The following is a 25513-nucleotide window of genomic DNA, read 5'->3' as shown; positions in this document are numbered from 1 at the left end:
ACCATCCCCTCCCCAAATACTGCTAGAATGTCTTCGGACCGCTGATTACCCATCCATTCAGCAAACGTTCACAGAGCATCATTTTGGCGTGATACTGACTAACCTCATGTAGGGTATACAGCCGGTGCCTTTAAGCCTAGAGAAGAAAGAATGGAATCAGGATCAGTGGATCACATGCACACACGTGTGTGTACACACACACGCGCGCATACACACACAAAGGAGAAAAGAATCTATAAACTTGACCCAGAGTTCTTGAAGCCGTGTCTAGGGAATATTAAAATGTATATAATATTTGTTCTACCTCCAAGTTAGGAAAATATTTTAAAGATAGATTACTATTGAAAGTATTTTTATTATGATTTGGTAGGATAGTGTGTAATTTTAAGGCATCTGTATTCTGACTCCTTGATCTAACCGTAGGAGTGTCAGGTAAAGGCAGTGCCCCACTTATCAAGTCCGGGTTTTTCTGACAGTTTCTACGCCCCGATCACACAGATTGAGTGAGGTTAAGGGATTCTAGAGCCCAAATCGTCGCTGCGGTGCCAGCGCACCGAGAGCTTTGCAAGATGCTGGCACAGGCGCAGTGATGGCCGTGGCCGCTGACCTCCAGGGGAGGCTGTGCTTCTGCGTCACAGCACAACGGCTGCTGTTCGTAGTGATGACTGTCAGCCATTAACGTTGGTTCAGGACACCATGTTTAAGAAACTCTGATAGCATGTAGCGTTTAGAAAATTTACATCAGAAGTAGTCTGGTGTCTTGAAGTCCATAAACGGGAAGATCCCCCATACAGGGAGCATATTATCTAAAGCCAGGAATGTGAGTTGATGCCACGTCGTGACATTCACATGGCAGGACTGGTTCCTGGCTGGTTTCAGTTGAACACAATAGTAGACTATAGATAAAACCTGGGAAAATAATGCAGACAATGGGACAGTCCACATAAATGCTCCAGAGTAGACGTGTAACACTGCAGCGCCTCACTGTGTCACGTGCTTCAGGAACATTTCCTGCCCTTTCAGTGGAGTGAACCACACCTGGGTCAGATGCCGAGACTGCATGTGTGGCATAGATCTGTTCCCGATTTTGGAGTCGATGGTAGTGTAATACGTCACAGGGCAGGTGGCCATTAATTTTAAAATCTTATGTGAGCTTCCTTGTACTCTGTTTTTGCTGAGAGCATCACAGTAGCTAGCAGTTTTTATCCTTTCTTGAGGTCTAGTATACTGTGGGTATTTTAAAATACAGGGGTAAGATTTGTGTTTGGAAAGAGCAGATTTATTTAAGTCCTACAGTGTAATTCTGAAATTACATTCCAGGGATACAGAAATGCCTCATGCTTCCCCATACAGCCTTCTGTTGTGTTTCATGATTAAAGCATATATATACTTAACGTATTTTGTTTGTAAAGTCTGTTTTATAGCTTAATTTGCATATAAGTAATGACCATTATACCAAATACAGTACACTTAGCTTTTTAAATATGTGCAAGAATTCAGTAGCATCGTCATCTTTGTCGTCTCTGAAGCCGGAGATGAGGACATTGCCCTGTCTACATCATTAAGATGTTATGTGAAACCCTTGGAAAAATGGCAAGTCTTATTACCAGTACAGTGGAAATTATTAGAATTTGCTGCCTTAAATCTTTGGAACGAGGCAAAGTAGAAATAAGTAGGAGTATAAGTATTAATATGTCCTTAATTGAAGTATCATGCTAAATTTCATTTCATGAAAACCAGTTTGCTTTATTTTAAAAATTCTCCACTTAATTTATGTGCCCCGTCCTTAAATTTACCATCACTGTGCAATGTGACATTTTCTTCTCCTTGTGAGCACATGATAGATGCTGATTTTTTCCTTTAGCAGAGCCCATAAGACCAAGGTAAGAAGCCAACAACAAAGTTTGCTGGATGGCAAATAAAATGAAAATACTGAGCAAAAGAGGCAGTGTTTGGTTTTGCTTTGTTTTTTTTTTTCCCTGAGGACTGGAGTAGACATGTTAGATTAACATATATTTGCTTTTATTTGTGTGTGTGTGTGTGTGTGTGTAATGTCTTTTAGGGGGAACTTGAACGGCAGCTTTTGCAAGCAAATCCAATCCTGGAATCATTTGGAAACGCAAAGACTGTGAAAAATGATAACTCATCTCGTTTTGTAAGTTTAAAAGCACCAGAAACTTTTCATTCCTCAGACTTCTAGTTGAATGTCTACCATGATTAAGCAAATCAAGTACTTTCCTTCCTAACAGATGTAGTACGGAACAGGGCTGTCCAACAGAAATACAATGCAAGTCACGTGTAATTAACATTTTCCTAGTAGTCACATTTTAAAAAGCAAAACAAATGGGAAAGTAATTTTAATCATATGTTTATTATAGATAGTTATGTATTATTCTGTGGATGTATAATTATATAACCTCTCTGAACTTACTTCTTCGTGTTTGATTGGGGATGATATGTAATTATGAGGTTGGCGTGGAGATTAAATGAGATGCGTGCTGAATACTTAACACAGAACCAGGCACAGTGAACACTCAACAAGCGAAGTTGGAATTGGATGTGGTAAATTGTTCTTTTCGTACATTACCATTTCTATGGGATGTGGACCTCAGAATAATTTGTCCCTCACATTTTGTCTCCTCAAAAATTTCCTCTCAGCCGTTCGACTCCCTTAATTCGCTGAAAGCTTTACTTTCTTCCTCAGCCCCACCGGCTTGCACGCCTAGTCTGGGGACGTTATCCTGAGTGACAGCCGGCTCAGTGTGACTTACGGAACACGGCCCTCCCCTTTCCAGCTGCTTAGAGTCGACACTTTAATAGCAAATCATTCAACTTCTGTTATTTCTACTTAAGTAATTCGAGTTAATTCTATGTTTTTCCTCCCTTCTCTGATATTAGACGTCTTGGTTAAAGTTAAGAAGGCCAGAATCAGAGACTTCAATTCTAACAATCCCTTGATGGGCAGTTTCTGGAAATCGGGTTCACTGTGACATTCTTTACTCTGGGTCCGCACGTTAATCTCCTGACGATGTGGTTTCTGTGATTAGGAGATGCCACCAGACCACAGAGGACCCAGGAAATACAAAGGTAGCTAGATAACCCTCTGTATGCCTTTGCCCGGGCCGCCAAAACAGAGCACCACAGACTGGGTGGCTTAAACAATAGACATGTATTTTCTCACAGTTGGAGGAAGTCTGGGATCAAGGTGTTGGCAGGGTTGATTTCTTCCGAGGCCTCTCTCCTTGGCTTGTGGACGGCCGTCTCCTGTGAATTCACGTGCTCTTCCCTCTGCATGTGTCTGTGTCCGTTCTTCTCTCATAAGACCCCAGTCATATTGGATCCGGCCCACCCTAGTGACCTCATTTTAGCTTAATTACATCTGTGAAGACCCTTTCTTTAAATACAGTCATGCTCTGAGCTACTAGAGGTTAGAACTTCAACATATGGATTTGGGGGTGGGGGACGATTCAGCCCGTAACACCCTCAGAGGTAGTTTAAGTGCAAGAGACTTTAGCCAAGTTATGTAAGAAGTATGGGACTGTTTGCTTGGAATATTGTTTATTCCCAGTAAGATAAAATCTGAAGATTTGCTTAATCCAAGTTCATTTAGTAATTATTCTAGCTTTTTCTGTACAAAGTGGGATAACAAATGTGCCCGTGTCAGTAGGAAGCATGGCTGTGACTTTTGGCTCTGGGGAAACGGAGCTGCTTTGTGAGTTTCTATCATTCTGTGGACCGTCAGCCCTGAGCTGGAGCCACAATTAGATCTGGAATTCTTCCTCCTGAAAGCCCTGTGTTTAGTGGCTGTGTCCTGGGACGGGAGGCACAGTGAGCTACCAGCTTTGGTATGTGAATCTCCGTGAAGATTTTCAAGGACTTCTTAGTGGAACATGTTTTCTTTTACCACATAAATCAAGTTACCAGTCTATTCTGATTTCTAGCCCACCCCCCGCAAACCACACTCAAATTCAAGAAAAACACTTTTGTACCCATTTGTCTCATTTTTGCCTAGAAAAGATAAATTGCTACTAAGCAGTCCTGTGTGTCCTTTGGTAAAGAATGTAGTGATTCTGTTACTAAGTGGGAAAGATTCATCTGCTGAGGTTTTTGTGTTTGGGACAGATAGACGTGTTGCTATGTAACAAATTCCCCGAAGACCTAGTGACGTAAAACGTTTATCGTCTCAGCGTTTCTGAGTGCTGGTTCTGGCCCGTGGTCTCCCATGAGATCGTCATTACTGTGTGATTGGCTAGCGCCGAGGCATCTGAACGCCTGCTGAGGCTGGAGGAGCTTCCCAGCTTACTTGGGTAGCTTTTGGCAAGAAGCCTCAGTTCCACACCTCAGTGGCCTCTCTGCCACATGACGCTCACGACATGGCAGCCGGCATCCCCCAGAGCAGGTGACCCGAGTACCAGAAGGTAGGGGTTACTGAGGCCATCTTGGAAGTTGGCTACCAGAGATCATTAGATTTCCATATTGACGTATGTAGGTTACAATCCGTAATTTGCATTACTCTAGATCGCTGGTTCTCATTTTGGGGTCCCCTGGGGATCCCACGTTTGACGTCTTGTGGGTGGAGGCCAGGGATGTTGCTAAACATCCTACAATGTACAGGACAGGCCCCACAACAGAATTATCCCCAAATGTCAGTTATATGGAGGTTGAGAAACTCTGCTCTAGTTCGTTCCTTTAACTTGTAGTCTAAATTAAGCTGATCACTTTTTGAAATTCATTTGCAGAGCAATTACTATACTTAAGTCTCCTTAATGCTTGTTATTGACGCATCCTGTTCCAAAGGCTGATAAAATAATTCTGGTGGGAACTTCTTTTACATTCTACTGGTGGGAAGAATTTCTTAGATTGTTTCCTAGCAAGATTGATTCTAGCAAGAATCACCCATTCAGTGTGAATTCTCAACAAACCCTGATTCAGCTGAGGTTCCACCTTCCAAAGTGCTTGTACTACTGAATAATCATCATTAAGTATGCTCAATCTAATATAGTAAAAGCTAATCTTTTTTTTTTTTTTGGAGTATAATTGCTTCACAACGCTGTGTTAGTTCCTGCTGCACGATGAAGTGAATCAGCCATAGGCATACATATATCCCATCCCTCTTGGACCTCCCTCCCACCTCCACCCCCATCCCACCCATCTAGGTCATCACAGAGCACTGAGCTGAGCTCCCTGCGCTATACAGCAGGTTCCCACTAGCTATCCATTTTACACATGGTAGTGTATATATGTCAATCCTAATCTCCCAATTCGTCCCACCCTCCCCTTATGCCCCTGTGTCCACATGTCTGTTCTCTACGTCTGTGTCTCTATTCCTGCCCTGCAAATAGGTTCATCTGTACCATTTTTCTAGACTCCACATATATGCGTTAATATACGATATTTGTTTTTCTCTTTCTGACTTACGTCACGCTGTGTGACAGACTCTAGGACCAACCACATCTCTACAAATGACCCAATTTCGTTCCTTTTTATGGCTGAGTAATATTCCATTGTATATATGTACCACATCTTCTTTATCCACTCCTCTGTTGATGGACACTTAAGTTGTTTCCATGTCCTGGCTATTGTAAATACTGCTGCAATGATCATTGGAGTGGATGTGTCTTTTTGAATTATGGTTTTCTCAGGGTATATGCCCAGTAGTGTGATTGCTGGGTTATATGGTAGTTCTATTTTTAGTTTTTTAAGGAACCTCCATACTGTTCTCCATAGTGGCTGTATCAATTTACATTCCCGCCAACAGTGCAAGAGGGTTCCCTTTTCTCCACACCCTCTCCAGCATTTATTGTTTGTGGATTTTTTGATGATGGCCATTTTGACAGGTGTGAGGTGATACCTCACTGTAGTTTTGATTTGCATTTCTCTAATGGTTAGTGATGTTGAGCATCCTTTCATGTGTTTGTTGGCAATCTGTATATCTTCTTTGGAGAAATGTCTATTTAGGTCTTCTGCCCATTTTTGGATTGGGTTGTTTGTTTTTTTGATATTGAGCTGCATGAGCTGCTTGTAAATTTTGGAGATTAATCCTTTGTCAGTTGCTTCATTTGCAAATATTTTCTCCCATTCTGAGGGTTGTTTTTTCGTCTTGTTTATGTTTTCCTTAGCTGTGCAAAAGCTTTTAAGTTTCATTAGGTCCCATTTGTTTATTTTTGTTTTTATTTCCATTTCTTGAGGAGGTGGGTCAAAAAGGATCTTGCTGTGATTTATGTCATAGAGTGTTCTGCCTATGTTTTCCCCTAAGAGTTTTATAGTGTCTGGCCTTACAGTTAGGTCTTTAATCCATTTTGAGTTTATTTTTGTGTATGGTGTTAGGGAGTGTTCTAATTTCATTCATATGGTAGTTCTATTTTTAGTTGTTTTTTTTTGGTTGTTTTTGCGATATGCAGGCCTCTCACTGTTGTGGCCTCTCCCGTTGCGGAGCGCAGGCTCAGCGGCCATGGCTCATGGGCCCAGCCGCTCCGCGGCATGTGGGATCTTCCCGGACCGGGGCACGAACCTGTGTCCCCTGCATCGGCAGGCGGACTCTCAACCACTGTGCCACCAGGGAAGCCCTATTTTTAGTTTTTTGAGGAACCTCCATACTGTTCTCCATAGTGGCTGTATCAATTTACATTCCCACCAACAGTGCAAGAGGGTTCCCTTTTCTCCACACCCTCTCCAGCATTTATTGTTTGTAGATTTTTTGATGATGGCCATTTCGACAGGTGTGAGGTGATACCTCATTGTAGTTTTGATTTGCATTTCTCTAGTAATTAGTGATGTTGAGCATCTTTTCATGTGCCTCTTGGCCATGTGTATGTCTTCTTTGGAGAAATGTCTATTTAGGTCTTCTGCCCATTTTTGGATGGGGTTGTTTGGGTTTTTTTTGATATTGAGCTGCATGAGCTGTTTTGTATATTTTGGGGATCAATCCTTTGTCAGTTGCTTCATTTGCGAAATTTTCTCCCATTCTGAATGTTGTCTTTTTGTCTTGTTTATGTTTTTCTTTGCTGTGCAAAAGCTTTTAAGTTTAATTAGGTCCCACTTGTTTATTTTTGTTTTTATTTTCATTACTCTAGGAGGTGGGTCAAAAAAGATCTTGCTGTGATTTATGTCAAAGAGTATTTTTCCTATGTTTTCCTCTAAGAGTTTTACAGTATCAGGTGTTACATTTAGGTCTTTAATCCATTTTGAGTTTATTTTTGTGTATGGTGTAAGGGAGTGTTCTAATTTCATTCTTTTACATGTAGCTGTTCAGTTTTCCACTGCCTCGCTTATTGAAGAGACTGTCTTTTCTGCATTGTATATTCTTGCCTCCTTTGTCATAGATTAGGTGACCATAGGTGCATGGGTTTATCTCTGGGCTTTCTATCCTGTACCATTGATCTATATTTCTGTTTTTATGCCAATACCATACTGTCTTGATTACTGTAGCTTTGTAGTATAAAAGCTAATCTGTTTAGAAAAGATTTTTGATTAAGGCAGTATTCGTAGCTATTCATTCAACCAAGAAACAAACATATCTTTAATATTGACTTTGGGCTTTAATTCTTAGAAAGTCAACTTTATATTGATACGTACAGTATTCTTTTAAAGAGTTTAGTAGCCAGCTACTATTATCATAAGGCATTAACTGCCAGTACAACAAGAACTTGATTTTAGCAGGTCCATAAAGAATAGTGAAGTAATTAGTTCCGTTGACTGACTCATGTTCAGTTAAAACACCCTTTAGCAGTTTCCTGTGGGTGTTGCCAACAGTGTTTCTCAGGGGGTTAGAGAGTAGCCAGTGTAGACTCATTTTTAAATTAAATTTTATTAATTTAGATTTTTTTGTTGTGCATTTCAGTTAACTGTTAAGCACCTATCCTTTGCCAGGCACTGTGCTGCTTACTTGTTATCTCCACTGGATGTCTAATGGATTTCTTGAATTAACAAATGGAACTTTTTTTCTTCGTTCAAAATTTCTCTTTTTAAGTCTGACGTCAGTAAATGGTACCATCAAGTCACCCAGTTGCTTAAACTTAAAAACAACAAAACCTAGAAAAACAAAATACCTAGGAATCATCCTTGATTGAGCCTTTTTCTCACGGCCCATGTCCAAGCCAGGAGTGAATTTTGTGGTTCCACCTCCAGGACGTATTTCACATCTGTCCACGTTTCTCCTTCTCCCTTCCTTAAACTCCTTGTTCGTCTCAAACCTGGTCTGAGGAGGTTTCCTCTATATCCTCTATCCCGGTGTCCTGCTGATTTCCCTTGTAGCACAGTCTGTAGTCGGCACTCTGCTCATCTGTGATCTCTCTCCTGCTAGCATGTAGGATCTCTGGCGGTAGGGACCCCATCCACCTTGCTCTCTGGATCCTTAGTTGCCTCTGCCTCCCACGTGTAAGTACATAGTAGGTATATGTATTTATGGAATCCATTGTTACAGCGTGGTTACCTACTAAGCACTTGACACTCTTCTATGCCCTGGGAATATATCAGTGCACAAAACAAAGGTCTGCAGCCTCACAGAGCTCACCTTCAGTTGAGTTTTACCTTTAATGTGTTTTTGATGACATGCCATCCTGTACAGTTGAGCTCAGGGAGTGTTGCACGTGCCAGGCTCTCTGAGAATACGCATGCCCCAGTTTTCGGTTTTTTTTTTTAATTGAAGCATAGTTGATTTACAATCATGTTAGTTTCAGGTGTACAGCAAAGTGATTCAGTTACACATTTTTTTTCATATTCTTTTCCATTATAGGTTATTACAAGATATTGAATATCGTTCCCTGTGCTATACAGTAGATCCTTGTTGCTTATCTGTTTTATATGTAGTGGTGTGTATCTGTTAGTCCCATACTCCTAATTTATCCCTCCCCACCCTTCCCTTTTGGTAACCGTAAGTTTGTTTTCTATGTCTGTGAGTCTGTTTCTGTTTTGTAAATAAATTCATTTGTATTATTTTTTAGTCCCACATATAAGCAACATCGTGTAATGTGTCTTTCTCTCTCTGACTTACTTCGCTCAGTATGATAATCTCTGGGTCCATGCATGTTGCTGCAAATGGCAATGTTTCATTCTTTTTTATGGATGAGTAGTATTCTGTTGTATACATATGTACCACATCTTTTTATTCATTCATATGTTGCTGGACACTTAGGTTGCTTCCTTGTCTTAGCTACTGTAAATAGGGCTGCTGTGAACATTGGGGTGTGCACGTATCTTTTCAAACTAGAGTTTTCGTCTTTTCCGTATATATACCCAGGAGTGGGATTGCTGGATCATATGGTAACTATTTTTACCTTTTTAAGGAACCTCCACCCTGTTTTCCATAGTGCGTATGCCCCAGTTTTAGAAGTGTGGGCAGAAGGTGCCTGGGAGCTGCTGGCCCCACAGCCAGGCCAGCCTGGGGTTGGGGCTGGGATTGGGGTTGGACGTCAGACCGAAAGAGTGACGTGACGTTCAAAGATGAGTTGTGTGTACAGTGGAATTCCGTGTGGTCATTATTTACAAGCCACATGCCTGCAGTGAAAATATTAGAAACTATAAACTCTGTAAATTTTAGAATCCACTTGTTTCCATTTCTTTGATCTGATATAGACAAGTACTTTCCTGAAGAATATCTTTTCTTTCAAAGGTGACTAGCTCATGGTTTGTATTGAAGGGGATTCTTTAGGAGAGCATTGCCCTTATGAAAATAATCGTTCACAATTAGTCCAGCTCTCTGTTTATGGACAAGTGAAATGCGTTCCAGATGGAGGAGATTTATGTAAAATGAATGTCTTGTAATGAAACTTTAGAAATGGAGTTCCATTTCAAAATGATCGTATCAGCAGATACATCTCATCTTAGAAAGTTTTAGTAGGGATCACTTACCATATCTGCACAAATCTTTTCCTTTATTTCTTCTATTTTTTTTTCCTTTGCAAAGATTTAAGCCAATTTAGCAATTACGTTTTACGTACCTTGTGGTAGCTAATTAGCCTCTAATTTTTGAAGCTAGATAAAGCCTCCAGGTGCCTCCTTACCCCTTGGCTACCAGGTTACAATGAAAGTGAGTCAGAATTCTGCGCCCTCACGTGTATTATCCGAGCAGGCACCAGAATCAATTTTGTGGGTAAACTGAACACAGTTGCTGCTCTGTCTCGTGTTGTCTCACTGAGCCTTTCTGTAAAGATTTACCGAGGCAAATGTGACAGTGTCAGACACAGAACGTGGTCTGCACCACGCAACCCCCATCCTCCAGATCCACAGCTGCCCTCCCAACCCCGCAGCCCCCTGGGGCTCGCTGCAGCCTTGACACCCGGCCCACACCAGACTGGCTGGCGGACATCTGTGTATTTCCAATCAGTCCATGGCTATTAATGTCACTCATTTTTCCCCAGGAATTTCTTAACATCCGTTACACTAAGTAACAGGGCCACTTAGTTCACAAGAAAACTCATTTTACTAATTAACAAAGCTTCTGGTGTAATCTGGAGATTAAGATAGTTGAAGCATTTACAATAGCCATCTGGCCTTGGGATTAAATCCTAACTAATTACTTCCCGAATGGGTTTTCCCATTTAGGGCAAATAGCTGCTTCCAGAGTGGAGATATTTCCTGGAGCAAACTAATACACATCCATAGCACGCTATCTATACTAACATGTTTTCAGGTAAATTAAGATCTTATGACAACTTTAAATACCAAATTAGGAAGGGGGAAAGTATTTTCAGAGCATGAAACAAACCTGCATTGTCCCTGCAGTAAGTTGCTAACACTCTAGATTTAATAACTATGGATACGTCTTAACCACCCACCGAAAAAGTTCCAGAAAGCCAATGTCGATTCAGAAGGCATAAAATTCTTTAAGTAAGATAATTTTCTTCTTATTTTCTTGACTATCAAAATATCCAGGTTGTCCTATTGCATCTTTTGAGTGAAATTCTTTAGTTTCTGTTTTACATAAGAGAGAGGATTCTGGCCATCTTTGCTGTTCAGACTCTTGCAGTAACATGCTGTCTTAGTTGTTCTTGGATTGGGAAGCAATGTGCCTGGCATCAAAATGCATCCTCTATCATTAACACATAATGTACTTGTCCTTTTTTTTGCTTTTCCTTTGTTTTTGTTTTTATTGGCGAAATCCTGGTTGAATATTCTGAGTACCATAATCTGACCTATATGGGAATCAAATACAGTGTGGGCATCTTCACCACAAGTTTCTTCACATCATGTCTAAAAGATGAGAGGACCCAACCCATTTAAAAGTAAAACTCTGCTTCTTTTCCACTTTAGATTTGTATGTTAATAAAAACGTTAATTCTGAAAGAGTATTTATTATGTATGTGACGGAAAAGCTTTTCAACCTATATATTTTATTTTCTCCCCTGACCCCACCCCAAGACTATCACTGAAGTGATTTCACATCCCCTGGCCTGCCTCTTACCTAATTTGCCAGGATGTTCAACATTAAGGGGAATATTTAAATCCTAGACCATTTGGGGGATATTCAGTAAAGTATTTCCTTTTGGTTCAGAAATTTTGCTTTTTTCTCTTGTCAAAGTATTGATACTTGGGTAGAGCTCGTAAAATAGCTGAACATGAGTATCATATCATAGAGAGTTGATAATTTTCAACTTTATAAGGTTTTTTTGTTAAAATGTTTTAAAAATAGAACCAAGATTTATTAGTTACCGAGTAGGTTGTTTTCAGAGTTACTGGTTTCTTTTGGGGTCAGGACAGGGCCAGAGGGACACCCCCAGTCCACTCTGCCTTCTCCCACATGTAGGCTTTCTCATTCCATCCTCTTTTTTCATTAGTTTTTTGCCTGGCGCTTTTCCTTTAGCCAAAAGATATTTCTCTCGCACTAGCTGTAATGGTTAGAGCAACTGCGGATGCCAGTTATAAAAAGGAAAGGGAACCGATTTGGCTAGGGAACGGATGAGCAAATTAGATGTTGTATGTTGGTGACTTTGTTTATCCAGGTAAGTGATCACATGTCTAAATTATTTGGGCACATTTCTTTTTAGGTTACCTGTTCAGAAGCCCATGTTTTTAGTTCAGAAGAACTAAAAAATTTTAGTTTGTTTTTTTTTCTCCTTTGAATCTAACTTCCTTTTTTAGTTTATATTTTCTCATGAAGTAAAGGAAAAATAAGTTCACCAAATATAAAATGGATAGTGTTCAATTTAAAATTTTAAAGTTATTAGAGTTCAACATTACCAGTGATAACTTTGTCCTTTTGCCCAAATAAAGAATTTCTTTTGTTTAATGAATTTTGAACTTCTAATGTAGAGTGGTAAAGAAAAGGGAATAGGAAATAGTATAAGAAGTTGAAAGCTTAAACAGCATGTAGATAAATACATAATAAATTAGACAAGTTATTGAAAGCTGAACCTTTGTATTACTATATAATGAATTTTTAAGTGAAATATTCAGTAAGAATTAGGTGATATGATATGATTTTGATTAACCTTTCTGCAGGGTTAAAGTGAGAAGTTTGAAAAAGTATCTGAGCAGTTGTGTTGGCAGTGTAATCTTTGCAGCTTTGAAGTAATGACATTGTCTTGACTACTCTCTCTTAAAATAGTAATTTTTTATTAATGAAATAGTGTATAGATGATACAGCTGTTTAAAATTTGTAAAGAATTTTAATCCTCATTATAACATCAGGACCTGATTTTAGTTTTTGAGGTTTTTTTTTGAGCAGTTCTAATGATTTGTAAGGACTGATAGTTTTGAACTTTATTGTTTCTTAAGGGTCTTCCACAAAACAAGAACAAATATGACTTATTTTAAAAATACCATAAAACTCATTTTCTCTCATAATTACCATATGAGTCCTTTGGGCCATTTTATAAATCTAAGAAAAATTAAGGGTTTTAGTGATCCTATTTTTTTCTGTATTTTGTAACATTTTGCTATTTCATCATCCTTGGAATTGATTCATCATTATTCATCAGTTATTCCCAACAGTGTTTAAAAAGACTAAAAATAGGGGCTTCCCTGGTGGCACAGTGGTTAAGAATCCACCTGCCAACACAGGGGACACGGGTTCGAGCCCTGGTCCAGGAAGATCCCACATGCAGCGGAGCAACTAAGCCTGTGTGCCACAACTACTGAGCCCACGTGCCACAACTACTGAGCCCACGGGCGCGCCTAGAGCCCGTGCTCCGCAGCAAGAGAAGCTACCGCCATGAGAAGCCCAGGCACCGCAACGAAGAGTAAACCCCGCTCGCCGCAACTAGAGAAAGCCCGTGCGCAGCAATGAAGACCCAATGCAGCCAATAAATAAATTTATTTATTTATTTAAAAAAAAGACTAAAGTAATAAGACTAATGGAATTGCCTAGAAGGAGGCTGTAACAGTGACTGTTGCGTCATCCTTTTGTTTGCTTATTGTATTGCCCAAAGAATTGCATTATCTTTCAAGAAGGTATGAAAGAATGCTACAGATAGTATTTTTGTAGTCTGATTTTAGATTTCAGTGAACATAATTGAAAAAATCAGAAGTTTTCACCTTAATGACAAAGAGCAGTAAAGTGACAGAGGAACACATTTCACAAATATTAGATGAATCCGAAGATGAATGCAAAGAGACAGGCAGCGTTGTAGACTCTGATGACAGTGAAATTGGTTCTGTAAGTCTCAGGTTGAGTCTTCAAATGGTATAGCCTTGAATTTTCTCAAACTCAAGAACAATCTATTTCTAAAGACAAAAAGGAAATGTGTCATTGGCATCCAGTTAGTCATTCAACAGGAAGGATTTCCTAACTCAGAATTTTGTAATAAGAATCTGGACCGCTGGTTTTACTAAATGGCCATGTGACAGTGTTCTTTCATCTTGTGTAATGTTTGTGGATCAGCATTTATGCAGTATGGTTTGTAAAGGGACAAATGCTGAAGGCAGAATTGTATATGAAAGTGATTGGAAGGAAGTGGACGGTGTAGAAATGAAGAGCTTAGCTGCTCCCTGGCATGTGGGATCTTCCCGGACCAGGGCTCGAACCCGTGTCCCCTGCACTGGCAGGCAGATTCTCAACCACTGTGCCACCAGGGAAGCCCCGTGATCTATTTTGAGTTAATTTTTGTATATGGTGTGGGGTAAGGGTCTAGGTTCTTTTTGTTTCATTTTGCATATTTTTCAAGCACCACTTGTTGAAAAGACTGGTCCTTTCCCTGTTAAATTACCTCGGCACCTTTGTCAAAGATGAACTGACCGAATGGTCTATTTCTGTGGTCTATTTCTGGACTCTGCTCCATTGTTCTGTATCTCTGTCCTTTAATCAATACCACAGTGTCTTAATTTTATAGCTTCTTGAAATCCAGTAGTGCACGTCCTCAAGCTCTGGTCCTCTTTCTCAGAATTGTTGTGACTTTGCTAGATCTTTTTCATTTCCCTTAAATTTTAGAATCTGCCTGTCCACTTCTATAAAGAAAGCCTTCCAATCCCTTGCCTTTTCATTTGCTGAATAACAGTAGTATGTTTACCAGTATCAGTCCTTAGCAGTCCTGGAATTTTTTATCATTATTATGTTCCTTTATTTTGCAAAGTATTTAATTTGACCTTTCATATCAGTATTTATAAGTAAGATATTTGCTTTTATATTGCTTTCCCTTTTTTATGATCTCTTTACCAGTTTGGGTATTCAGTGTTATGACAACTTTATAAAATGAATTATGAAAGAATCGCTGTTTTTTGTTTCCCTGAAACAGTTATGTAGTAAAGCAATCAAATATTCCCTAGGAATTTGCAAAACTATTTAAGACCAATCCATCATTTTTAAAGGAGTAATTATGTTTTATTATTTTCTATGATTATGGTCGGTTCAAGTTTTCTCTTGTTGTTTTCCTGAATGGATTTCTGTTTTCTTAGGAAGTCATCTATATTATTTACTTTTTTCAAGTCTAGCATTATAGGGCTGGGCATAGTGTTCCTTTAAAGCTATTAAAATCTTTCAGATCATTTAGAAGAGCTTTTAAAAAGTTCTAAATGGTTAGAGTTTCATTTTTATTATGTCAAGGAGAGTAACCTATCCTAACCCTACATTTTAAAATTTATTGAGGCTTTTTATTTGGGGCAATATGTAAGATCCGCTTTTGTAAGCAATTCATGGATACATGACAGGGTACTTTGGCTTATTGTTTTATTATAGTGTCAGATCTCCTGTGTCCTTAATTTATTTTCAGTTTTCTCTTTGTGATTTATTTTCAGGGCAAGTTTATTCGGATCAACTTTGACGTAACTGGCTATATCGTTGGGGCCAACATTGAAACATGTATCCTTTTTCATAATCACATTATTCAAAATAGAGAATGATTTAATTTTCCTATGGCCTCGTGGCAACCCTCTGTGGTACCTCTCCCATTATCCAGATGATAAAACTTTAGCCCAGAGAGATTGTGACTTGTTCAAATACCTTCAATTTCAGAATATGAACTCCAAAGTGGTATTTTGTTGTTGTTTGTTTTTAACACCAGGTCATGATCTCACATGCCTGGGGAAGTGGAGAGTCCCACTGAGGTGAGGGTACCTGTACATCGACCCAGGAAGTGTTTGTGTGCTGTAAGGACGTTTAGGTGAATACCGATATGTTGAAAACATCTTCAGTTACTGCCGTGTTAGCCCATTTTTTACCATCTACTTCTGATACTAGTGGGATGAGCATGTCCCATCAAAACAAACCTTATTGATGTACAGAGCTGAAGTAGTTTCAGTTAGTGTTAAGCAGACTAAAACTAGAGGCAAAAAAAGTCAAATACATAGACTAGTCTTAAGAAATGTCGCATGCATAGAATGGCCTTAAAGAATGATAGGTATATAAAGAATTGATTTGATTTAAGAGATAATAAATTACAAATGATTCTGAATGATGATGTGCCAGTTAGGAAAGATACAGGTGACAATACTCTGATACTTGTTAACTACTCTTTAGTGATAGAAATACACTGCTTCTATCCCTCAGGTGAGGGATGAATCAAACTTTTCCTGTTAATTCAGAACTGTGTTTTGTGTCTCTAAATATGCTCAGAGCCAGAAAACACAAGAAGCACTTGAAAATGACAGGCGAACGGAGCTAGAGTTTCTTCATACCGGGGAGCATCGTTCATGTGAGTGCACTTTTCGCCGGATGTGGAGGATGTGTTTGGGATAGTCTGATTTAAAATCAGGCTGTATGGTACACACATAATTCACTTTGGTGGCCCTTGGGAAGGTTTACTTCAGAGGAGGCAGTCCTCTCCCAAAGCAGTGAAACTGAGACTCTGAGAGTCCAGTGTGGCTTTCAACCCAGAGACACGCTGGGAGCATCAAGGCCCCGTGGACAGAGAACCCAAGCAGGCCCCAGATGTGCGTCCTGCTACCCAGGCGGAGGCGCGGTGTTATGACCTGCAGGCGCTGAGTGGGGGCCTCAAAGGGGTAGGACAGGAGTTACGCACATGTATTTTGGAGTTCAACAAAGTTTTGATTTGTACCTCTACCACTTATTAGCTGGTGTTTTTTTTTTTAAGTTTTTCTACATACAATGCTTCGCATTTTTATTATTTATTTGTTTGTTTATTTGTTTATTTTTGGCTGCGTTGGGTCTTCGTTGCTGCGCGTGGGCTTTCTCTAGTTGCGGTGAGCGGGGGCAACTCCTCGTTGCGGTGCGCGGGCTTCTCATTGCGGTGGCTTCTCTTGCTGCGGAGCACGGGCTCTAGGCGCACGGGCTTCAGTAGTTGTGGCTCATGGGCTCTAGAACACAGGCTTAGTAGTTGTGGCGCATGGGCTTAGTTGCTCCGCGGTACGTGGGATCTTCCTGGACCAGGGATTGAACCTGTGTCCCCTGCGTTGGCAGGCAGACTCTTAACCACTGCTCCACCAGGGAAGTCCCAGCTGTGTTATTTTGAGTAATTTCTTTGTGCCTTGGTTTCCTTATTTGTGAAGTTGTGATAGTAATTCTGATGTTAAAAGGCTTTTCCTGCCTTCAGTGTCACCCTTAACCTCCTTTGCTCAGACCTTCTGGAAAAATCTCGTGCTGTTCGTCAAGCAAAAGATGAACGTACTTTTCATATCTTTTACCAATTGTTATCTGGAGCAGGAGAACATCTGAGGTGTAAGTTACAAAGTTTTTTACTATTTTATATTCAGTTGAGTATCTTTTTTAATATTAAAAATTTTTTTTGAGAAAGAGAACAGTTTTGGGAAACAGATTTATACACATACACCAGAATCCTAGCTGGTTAAATTACGAAAATGATGTTGAACTTCCAAGCCATGGGATCAGTACTTTAAGTGGCAAGCATATGGGTGGTGTTATATGATCTTTTGTACTTTTGTTTCTTTTCTTTTAAAATAATTTTAAATTAGAAAACAAATGATGTGTTTTTATACACATTCCATTTCAAAGTTTATAAATACAAAAGTAAGAGAAAATAAATTTACTTAATAAAATTAACTTGAATAAACATGTGTATTCCTAGATTTACAACCGAATATGTGTTATGCTTCCAGCAGTACTAGAAAGAACCTGTGCGGATTTTTATTGATTTATTTTGTGAATCACAAGTTTAGGGTTGGACAGGGTAAAAAGTAAATTCTGTTCTGGGTCAGACTTTTGCTGGGTCAGGAGGGAGAGGAGAAGGTACACAACTTTCCAGTTTCTTCTGAGTTTCAAAGTCCGTGCTGCTTCTCGCAAGCAAGCGATACCCAGTAGAAGCTCAATGTGATGTAAATGAGAATTAAGGGATGGGGGCGATCGGGAGAAATCCTCTGCAGCAGAGCCAGTTACACAGAAAGCTAGGAGCACGTGATAACATCTACTGAAGGGATAACGACCTGTTTTACTATTCTGAGTGCTCCTGAGAATGTCCTTCTGCTCTTAAGAACACATCTCTTGAAGGAGTCGGTTGAGTTCTCTCTAACTCATGGACCCTGAAGCGTAGAGTCAGTGGGAGTGTCCGTTATAATACCCTGTCAGACTATTACTGTGTCAGACATCACTCTCAGAGGCAATGTACCACTAAACAGACTGACTTGGAGAAACAGTTTCAAGGCATTGTCTGGGCTCAGCATTTTGCCTGGTCCATATTCTACACCTTCCATACCCAAGTCTTTATCTAAGCCCATGTGCAGTCTTCACATTGACCTCATAGTGTTTGCTATAAACTCCTTGCTAATATAGGAACATAGGATATGGGTTTGAAAGCTTTCCCTCAAAAGATGCCTAAAATATTTAAATCTGAAAATCAAGTTGAGTTATCTGGAAGATTATCATACCCCAGCTTTCTGATTTCAAATATAATATTTTACAAACCGCTGTTCCCCAAGGCCCCTGTTTAGACGTTTGTTGTTTACATCATCGTTTTCCTTCATTGTACAGATAATGGAAAACTGTCTTATGTCTGTGTATTTAACATGAGCATATAAAGAAAGAAGAAGTACGTGGTGGTGATGGGTTGCATGTTCTTCTGCCGTGTGGGTGCAGTTGGAAGGTGGGGATGTGCTTGAGTCTGTTGCTGACTCTTTATTACGTTGTATCCTGTTACGTTTTCTTTCAGCTGATTTGCTCCTTGAAGGATTTAATAACTACAGATTTCTCTCCAATGGCTATATTCCTATTCCGGGACAGCAAGACAAAGATAACTTTCAAGAGACGATGGAAGCAATGCATATAATGGGCTTCTCCCACGAAGAGATTCTGTGTATGTGTGATTTCTCTCATAAGATTCTGATGCTCAATTTTCATAAGACTTATAAATTGGGGGTAAATTACCTGAACTAGAAAATGATTGAGAAGCTAGTGGGAACTGCCTGTAATTTTATGAAATCCTGAGATTTGTCTTTACTGAAAAATTTTGTATAGCTAATTTTTAGCACAAAATAGTTAGAATATGTCTCTGCTACATTTTGATGCAGTATCTTAATTAAGTCTTTTCTTTTTATATCAACATAAAGCAATGCTTAAGGTGGTATCTTCAGTGCTACAGTTCGGAAATATTTCTTTCAAAAAGGAGCGGAACACTGATCAAGCTTCCATGCCGGAGAATACAGGTAATTGATGAATACTGATTTTATTTCCGTGGTCTGTTGTGTTCTCCAAAAACATGTTACAACGCAAGCATAAAAGTCCTCCTGAAGTGTTTCCTATGAGACTCCACGTGCCTAGGAGCAAGGGTCACTCTGATTCCATAAAGGAGGGAAGAGAATGGGGTGCAGGGTGAGACGCGGCAGTGGAGACTCTGCCATAGCCATGGGGCATTAGGACTGGGGGGTGGAAGGGGGCACAGGCTGCAGAGACCACAGGGCTCACCTGAAACGGAGCTGCAGCTGCCAGGTTCTGTAGCCAGTTTTCTCCTTGGCAGCAGTATAGGCCCAGGGCTGCCAACTAGAATTGACTTTTCAAAGAAAGCTGGAAACCTAGATTTTAATATGAAATCTTCAAGCTTTTAAATATCGAAAATGGATTGAAATTCACACTGGTCAAGGACAGAAGTTTGTGAACCATAAAATGTTTGCAAGCCTTGTGGGGTCTGCTTCTGAAGGTCTGGAGACAAAAAGAAAACCGAGGAATCAGTGTATTGACTGCAATGCTTGATCACCCGAGGACGTTGTCCTGCCTCACAGGATCCACCGTGGCCAGTGAAGGCTGACACGCATCACAGTCTCTGCCCTGGAAATCAGCCTTCTTTGTTGTAACCAATATTAATTTAATTCTGTGTAACCCTTTTAAGGGACCTGTCCGTCTCCTGATACCTCATCACCACCATTTCCTGACAAAGCTTCTGCACCTCGTCCTAAATCTTTAGATTTCCAGGATCATGAAATATATCATTCAGTCAAAGTATTTTGATTGACATTTGGGCCAGCTTCTTCCATGCAGCTTTCACGTGGTTAAGTAAGACTTAAAATCGAGCAGTTTAAGATTTAGAACAAGAAACGTATTAGTGTAAGTTTGCTTGGAAATCTTGACCTAGAGGTAGAAGAGAATCAGGTCACCCTTCTGAAAGACAAGGCAGCCAAGTGTGTTTCTACTTTTTAAAATATAATGTGATAGGTTTCCTACTTGTTATTTTTTTTTAACCTTTAAAAAATATTTATTTATTTATTTGGCTGCGTTGGGTCTTCGTTGCTGCACACAGGCTTTCTCTAGTTGCAGCGAGCGGGGGCTGCTCTTCACTGTGGTGTGAGGGCTTCTCCTTGCAGTGGCTTCTCTTGTTGTGGAGCACGGGCTCTAGGCGCACAGGCTTCAGTAGTTGTGGCACATGGGCTCAGTAGTTGTGGCTCACGGGCTCTAGAGTGCAGTCTCCGTAGTTGTGGCACACGGGCTTAGTTGCTTCGCAGCATGTGGGATCTTTCTGGACCAGGGCTCGAACCCGTGTCCCCCGCATTGGCAGGCAGATTCTTGACCAATGCGCCACCAGGGAAGTCCTCTACTTGTTATTTTAAGATAACTTTTAGCTTATAATGGTTGATTTTGTTTTCCTTGTTTTTTTAATGCCCTTGATTTGTTACTTTTTCATACAATTTTATAGACTATGGCATTTGAAAATTTCCCTGAAAATCTGGAAATGTCTCATAATGGCAAGGCTTTCCCTCTCTTTTTGTTTTTTCTCTATTCTTCTTTCTTTTCTTCTTTCTTCTTTCCTTTCTCTTTCTAACTTTATTTTTCTTTCTTTCCATCCTTCCCTCCTTTTTCCTTTTTTCCTGCTTCATTTACAGAACAACTGTTTTTTAAAAAAAAAAAAAAAAAACAACTAAAATGGCTCCAGTGTCATTGCTTCATTGCTGTTCACTACATCACCAGTAATGAAAGTAAAATAAATCTCTTTTATTTTACTTTGTATTGTATGAGAAGCTTTAAAAGAGAAGCTTTAAAAAATTACAACTCTATAAATTGTATGAGAAGCTTTAAAAAATTACAACTCTATAAATAATTTTTCTCAAATTATTACCTATATTAGGTAGTGGTGGTGAATTAACACTTGCTGTGTTGCAGTGTGTAAGAGTTTGTACTTTTTAATTACAGTAAAATTTAAACATGTAATAGGAGAGAGAAGAGTGTAGAGAACTCCCCACATTCTCGTCACCTGCCGTAGACAGTCACCAGCTCACGGCCTGTTGTGTTCCATTCATACCACCTCTCATTTCCCCTTTTCTGGATTATTTCAAAGCAAGTCCCAGATGTTTCATTTGTAAATATTTTAGTCTGATGCTTGACTCAGGATCAAAAAATAAGGGCCTGAAGTGAGCATATATACACTTGGACTTCCTTTAGTATTGGTGATATTTCTTTCTCTTACAGAGTTTTTCAGGTTATCAATATTTAAACTTTTTTAAATTGTGATAAAATTACACATAGCAAAATTTATTTTGACCATTTTTAAAGCGTACAGTTCAGTAATGTATATTCGCATCATTATGCGGTCAGTCTCCAGAATTCATCTTGCAAACTTAAACTCTAAAACAACTCCCCATTTCCCCCTCCCCCAGCCCCTGGCAACCACCATTCTAGTTTGTTTCTATGAATTTGACTAGTCTAGGCACCTTGTAGAAGTGGAATCATTCAGTATTTGTCTTTTGTGATTGGCGTATTTCATCAGGTTATTAATATGTTATTATACGTTAATTTCCCATGGCATTTTTACATGTTGGTACCAAAGTGGCATTTCATAAAAAAGACTTATTCTCTACTATTGCCTATAGTACTAAAAGTAAAATTATCTTTATTAAACATGTGAATCTCTACAGCGCATTCCTCCTTATCCACTCCCCGCCCCATGAATAAGGTAAATATAGCAAATAGCTGTTAACCAGTAGTACCAGAGCACCACAAATTCAAAAGAAAAAAATACATTTAATCACAGAAATTTATCACAAACATAGTAATGAACCAAAAGGAAGAGAACGTTTTGATTATTGGGCTTTGGCTATAAGGCAGTTTGAAACTAGATAGAATCTGAAAAAACAATCACAAACAGACCAAGCGAGAGCTGGGAAATTAGGGTCATTATTGCTGCTTCAAAAACAAAAATGAAAACCAAAAAAAGACTGCCAGATCTAACCACCTCTCTGCAGGAGAACAGAGGCCGGAGGCACATGTAAAATGACCACGGGGTGCAATCAGGGTGAATGGTTCCATTTCCAGTGATGCTGAAACATTTACGTGCGCCTCCCTGGAGTTGCCTTCAGAGCGATATTGGCAAATTACTACCTTTTAGATTGAATATGATTCTTTTAAAAAAGCATAAATGGCAAATAAGAGGGTAATAAGGCTTAGAAGTAGAAAATATGATGCAGTTGTAAGGAAACTTGTTTTCCTGGTAGAGGAAAGTAAGCCAAGGTATAACCACACTCTAAAGTCTATTTTTTCGCTGCTAAAATGATGTTTATCGTGATAAAGCACGAGAGTGTAGGCAATTTCCTTTTGCTTCTTTGTATTTTTCAACTTCCCATTCAATACGTGCACACGAGCACACACATGTAGGTTAACTAGGAGGCAGGACGTAGGGGTTGAGGAGGGCAGCTGGTAAAAGCTGGCGAGAAGAGTCACAAGCCAAAGGAAGTGCTCGCTGAGGCACGGCCTGCCCTGCCCACCCAGGGAGCTGCTAGGTTGCCAGCAGTTCACCTGGATCACAGGGGGGTAGGATGCAGTGCGTCTTTGAGAAGGAACTTGGTTATGCTTCTAACGTGATTTAAAATGTACTTACCCTTATAGAATTTTATTGTTATTTTAACACTTAATCAAACATTTATTGTAATAATTGGAACACTTGTTGGACCTTAGTGACATTAGACAGTGAACTTCTGCTGAGGTGGGTGCCCTAATGCTGGTGAGAATCAACAGTAACAAAATGAGCAGCTTTTTAGCCGAGGAATCAAATAATTTTAATAACCTTTAGGTTTCTTGCCTACTAGAATATTATTAGGATCACTGTATGGGCATGATTAGTTGTCTTGGTAACATGATGATTTAAACTGTTTTAAACACCGTTTTTCTCATTCTGTGCATTATCCATGGGCTCTAAGACTTAGTAACTTGCATTAAGTTACCCAGAATAAGTCATTGCTGACTCATCTTCTCTTATATAGCCTAAGGATGAGTATTATTCATTTGAAAGGAGGAAGGTCGTTGTCATCAGACCTAAAACTTGCCCAACCTTATGCCGTATATTTAATTTCTTAATACAATTTGATAACTACTCAGGTGTTTCCAGTGTTGACTGAATATATTGTGACTAAATCATAAGTAGAAGCCTAGTATTCAGGAGACCTTTTACCCTCTAGTTGCCCAGAAACTCTGCCATCTTCTGGGCATGAATGTGATGGAGTTCACTCGGGCTATTCTCACCCCCCGGATCAAGGTCGGCCGAGACTACGTGCAGAAAGCACAGACCAAAGAACAAGTAAGTTTCACGTCAGTTGCTGTCACACGTTTGTTTGAACGATGACCGTGGCCATTAGACCTTCTGATGGACATGTAACAAACCGAATCAGCAGAAGCTCTATAATACGGATGTTTCTCGGTACTAATTGAGTACTTTCTCTCAGAACATTTTTAGAGGTGACTTGTAAAAAAAGGAAATCTGAAATATCACCGTGAGTTTTCCCCAGGTAGATGGATCATACATGTTCCCCAGGGCATGTACCTCAGGGTCCCGCCCGACAGGGGGGTGCCCTGCTTGCTCCCTTGTCCCTGTTGGGGGGAGGGGAGACGGCGCCAAGAATGCGGGCGTCAGATCCACCCGTTTCCTGGTGGACTCTGGGCAGTTGCGCCGCCTAGAACCCCGGGGCAGAGGGAAGAGTTTATTTTTACTGGGCATCTCCACCCATTTCCTACATTGATTATCTGCAGCGTACATTTAATTGTACTAATACCCTCTGTTGATGTATAAAATTCAGAGAGGATTAAGCAGTCAGTGCTCTTTTAGGGTTTTGGGGGCGCTGTAGCTCATTAAACTCCCTCCATCAAACAGCTGTTAGTGTTTTGTTGAGATTATTTCTGGAATAAAAGGTTGATGTTGTCTAATTACAGGCAGATTTTGCAGTAGAAGCTTTGGCAAAAGCTACCTATGAACGGCTCTTCCGCTGGCTCGTACACCGCATCAATAAAGCCCTGGATAGGACCAAACGGCAAGGGGCGTCTTTCATTGGAATCCTGGATATCGCTGGATTTGAGATTTTTGAGGTATATCTTTCTCCCTCCTGCTTTTCCTTCCTTCTGTTTACTCTTTTAACAAATAACACTTAAGGCTCCCTCTGTACCAGCTGCAGTGCCAGCCACCAGGGATATGATGGTAGATAAGTAGGTACAGTCCCTGCCATTCTATTGATAGTAGAGAGTCAAACATTGAGTGACAGAAACCCAAAATTCTCAGAATTTTGGATAATGAAGTGGGGGGGGGGGCTGTGATAGAAGGAATTTGCGGGGGCCCACCGTGGAAGATGTGTCTGCAGCAGTAAGAGTGGAGCACGAGAAGCCCCCGGCCTCAGGAAGAAGCCCCAGCATAATGAGAGTAGGTCCAGTGGTCCTGTATGGGAGAGAATTTGTCAGATGTGAGAAACTGCTACAAAGCCAGTGGGACTAGATGTAGCTGACCAGAGGGGCAGAGGAGCTGGAGACATGGAGTGGGAGATGGAAAAGCAGAAGCAGGGAGCCAGTGGAGGATGGCGTTGCCGTTGCCTGGCGGCCAGATGGCACTGGCTTGAGCGGGAGTCAGGAGCAGCTGTGTGAGATCAAGAGATGAGGAAACATAGTGGACTCTGTTCTGAAGATACACCCACAGGATTTGGTGGTGCACCTCAATACATTTCACTACTAATCTGACTAGATTTCTCCAAACACTCACCATCAATCCATCAAAGGTTTGTCGTCACATACCTGCTGTGGTTTTGCTAAACGTTGAAAAAATTTTGGTCTCCTAAAAATGTGTATCTTTATCTCTCCTTTGATAGACACTATATAGCAAGGCACAAATACTGAATTAAATACTTCTTGGGATCAGTGTGCTGCTTTGACCAGTTGGATACTGAATTGTCCTATTTTAAAATGAACCCCTTTGGACCATATAAGTCTGTCCTCATAAAATCTGAACTATTACTGGTATAAGCAGTTTTATCCCCCAAACTGCCACTGACACTATAAAAGATTGCTTTAATATGTTTTTTGTTTTTTAATTTATTTATTTTTGGCTGCGTCGGTTCTTCGTTGCTGTGCGCCGGCTTTCTTTAGTTGCGGCGAGCGGGGGCCCCTCTTTGTTGTGGTGCACAGGCTTCCCATTACAGTGGCTTCTTTTGTTGTGGAGCACGGGCTCTAGGTGAGCGGGCTTCAGTAGTTGTGGCTCGAGGGCTCTAGAGCTCAGGCTCAGTAGTTGTGGCGCACGGGCTTAGTTGCTCTGCGGCATGTGGGATCTTCCCGGACCAGGGTCCGAACCTGTGTCCCCTGCCTTGGCAGGCAGATTCTTAACCACTGCACCACCAGGGAAGCCCCAAGATTGCTTTAATGTGTATTGATTCGTGAATAACTGAAAAACCATGAAAGGTGGCTGCGTGCAAATTGCATGTCTGTTGCCTTCCTGTATAT

At 40.3% G+C, this 25513-nt stretch overlaps 1 protein-coding gene across 4 annotated transcripts in view; it reads left to right on the top strand.

The window, feature by feature from the left end:
* MYH10 (myosin heavy chain 10) overlaps positions 1-25513 on the top strand; it is a 133411-nt gene that overhangs the window by 54259 nt on the left and 53639 nt on the right. For all 4 annotated transcript variants that reach the window (XM_059998421.1, XM_059998420.1, XM_059998419.1 and 1 more), the window contains exons 6-12: positions 2063-2155; positions 15169-15232; positions 16949-17047; positions 18492-18635; positions 18889-18984; positions 23218-23336; positions 23966-24118. In XM_059998421.1, the coding sequence (XP_059854404.1) occupies positions 2063-2155; positions 15169-15232; positions 16949-17047; positions 18492-18635; positions 18889-18984; positions 23218-23336; positions 23966-24118 (768 nt within the window). The remainder of the gene's footprint in view (positions 1-2062; positions 2156-15168; positions 15233-16948; positions 17048-18491; positions 18636-18888; positions 18985-23217; positions 23337-23965; positions 24119-25513) is intronic.

Source organism: Delphinus delphis, chromosome 19 (assembly GCF_949987515.2).
Source record: "Delphinus delphis chromosome 19, mDelDel1.2, whole genome shotgun sequence".
In the NCBI taxonomy this organism is placed as follows: domain Eukaryota; kingdom Metazoa; phylum Chordata; class Mammalia; order Artiodactyla; family Delphinidae; genus Delphinus; species Delphinus delphis.
The sequence above is the reverse complement of the archived record's forward strand: the minus strand, read 5'-3'. Positions and strand labels throughout refer to the sequence as shown.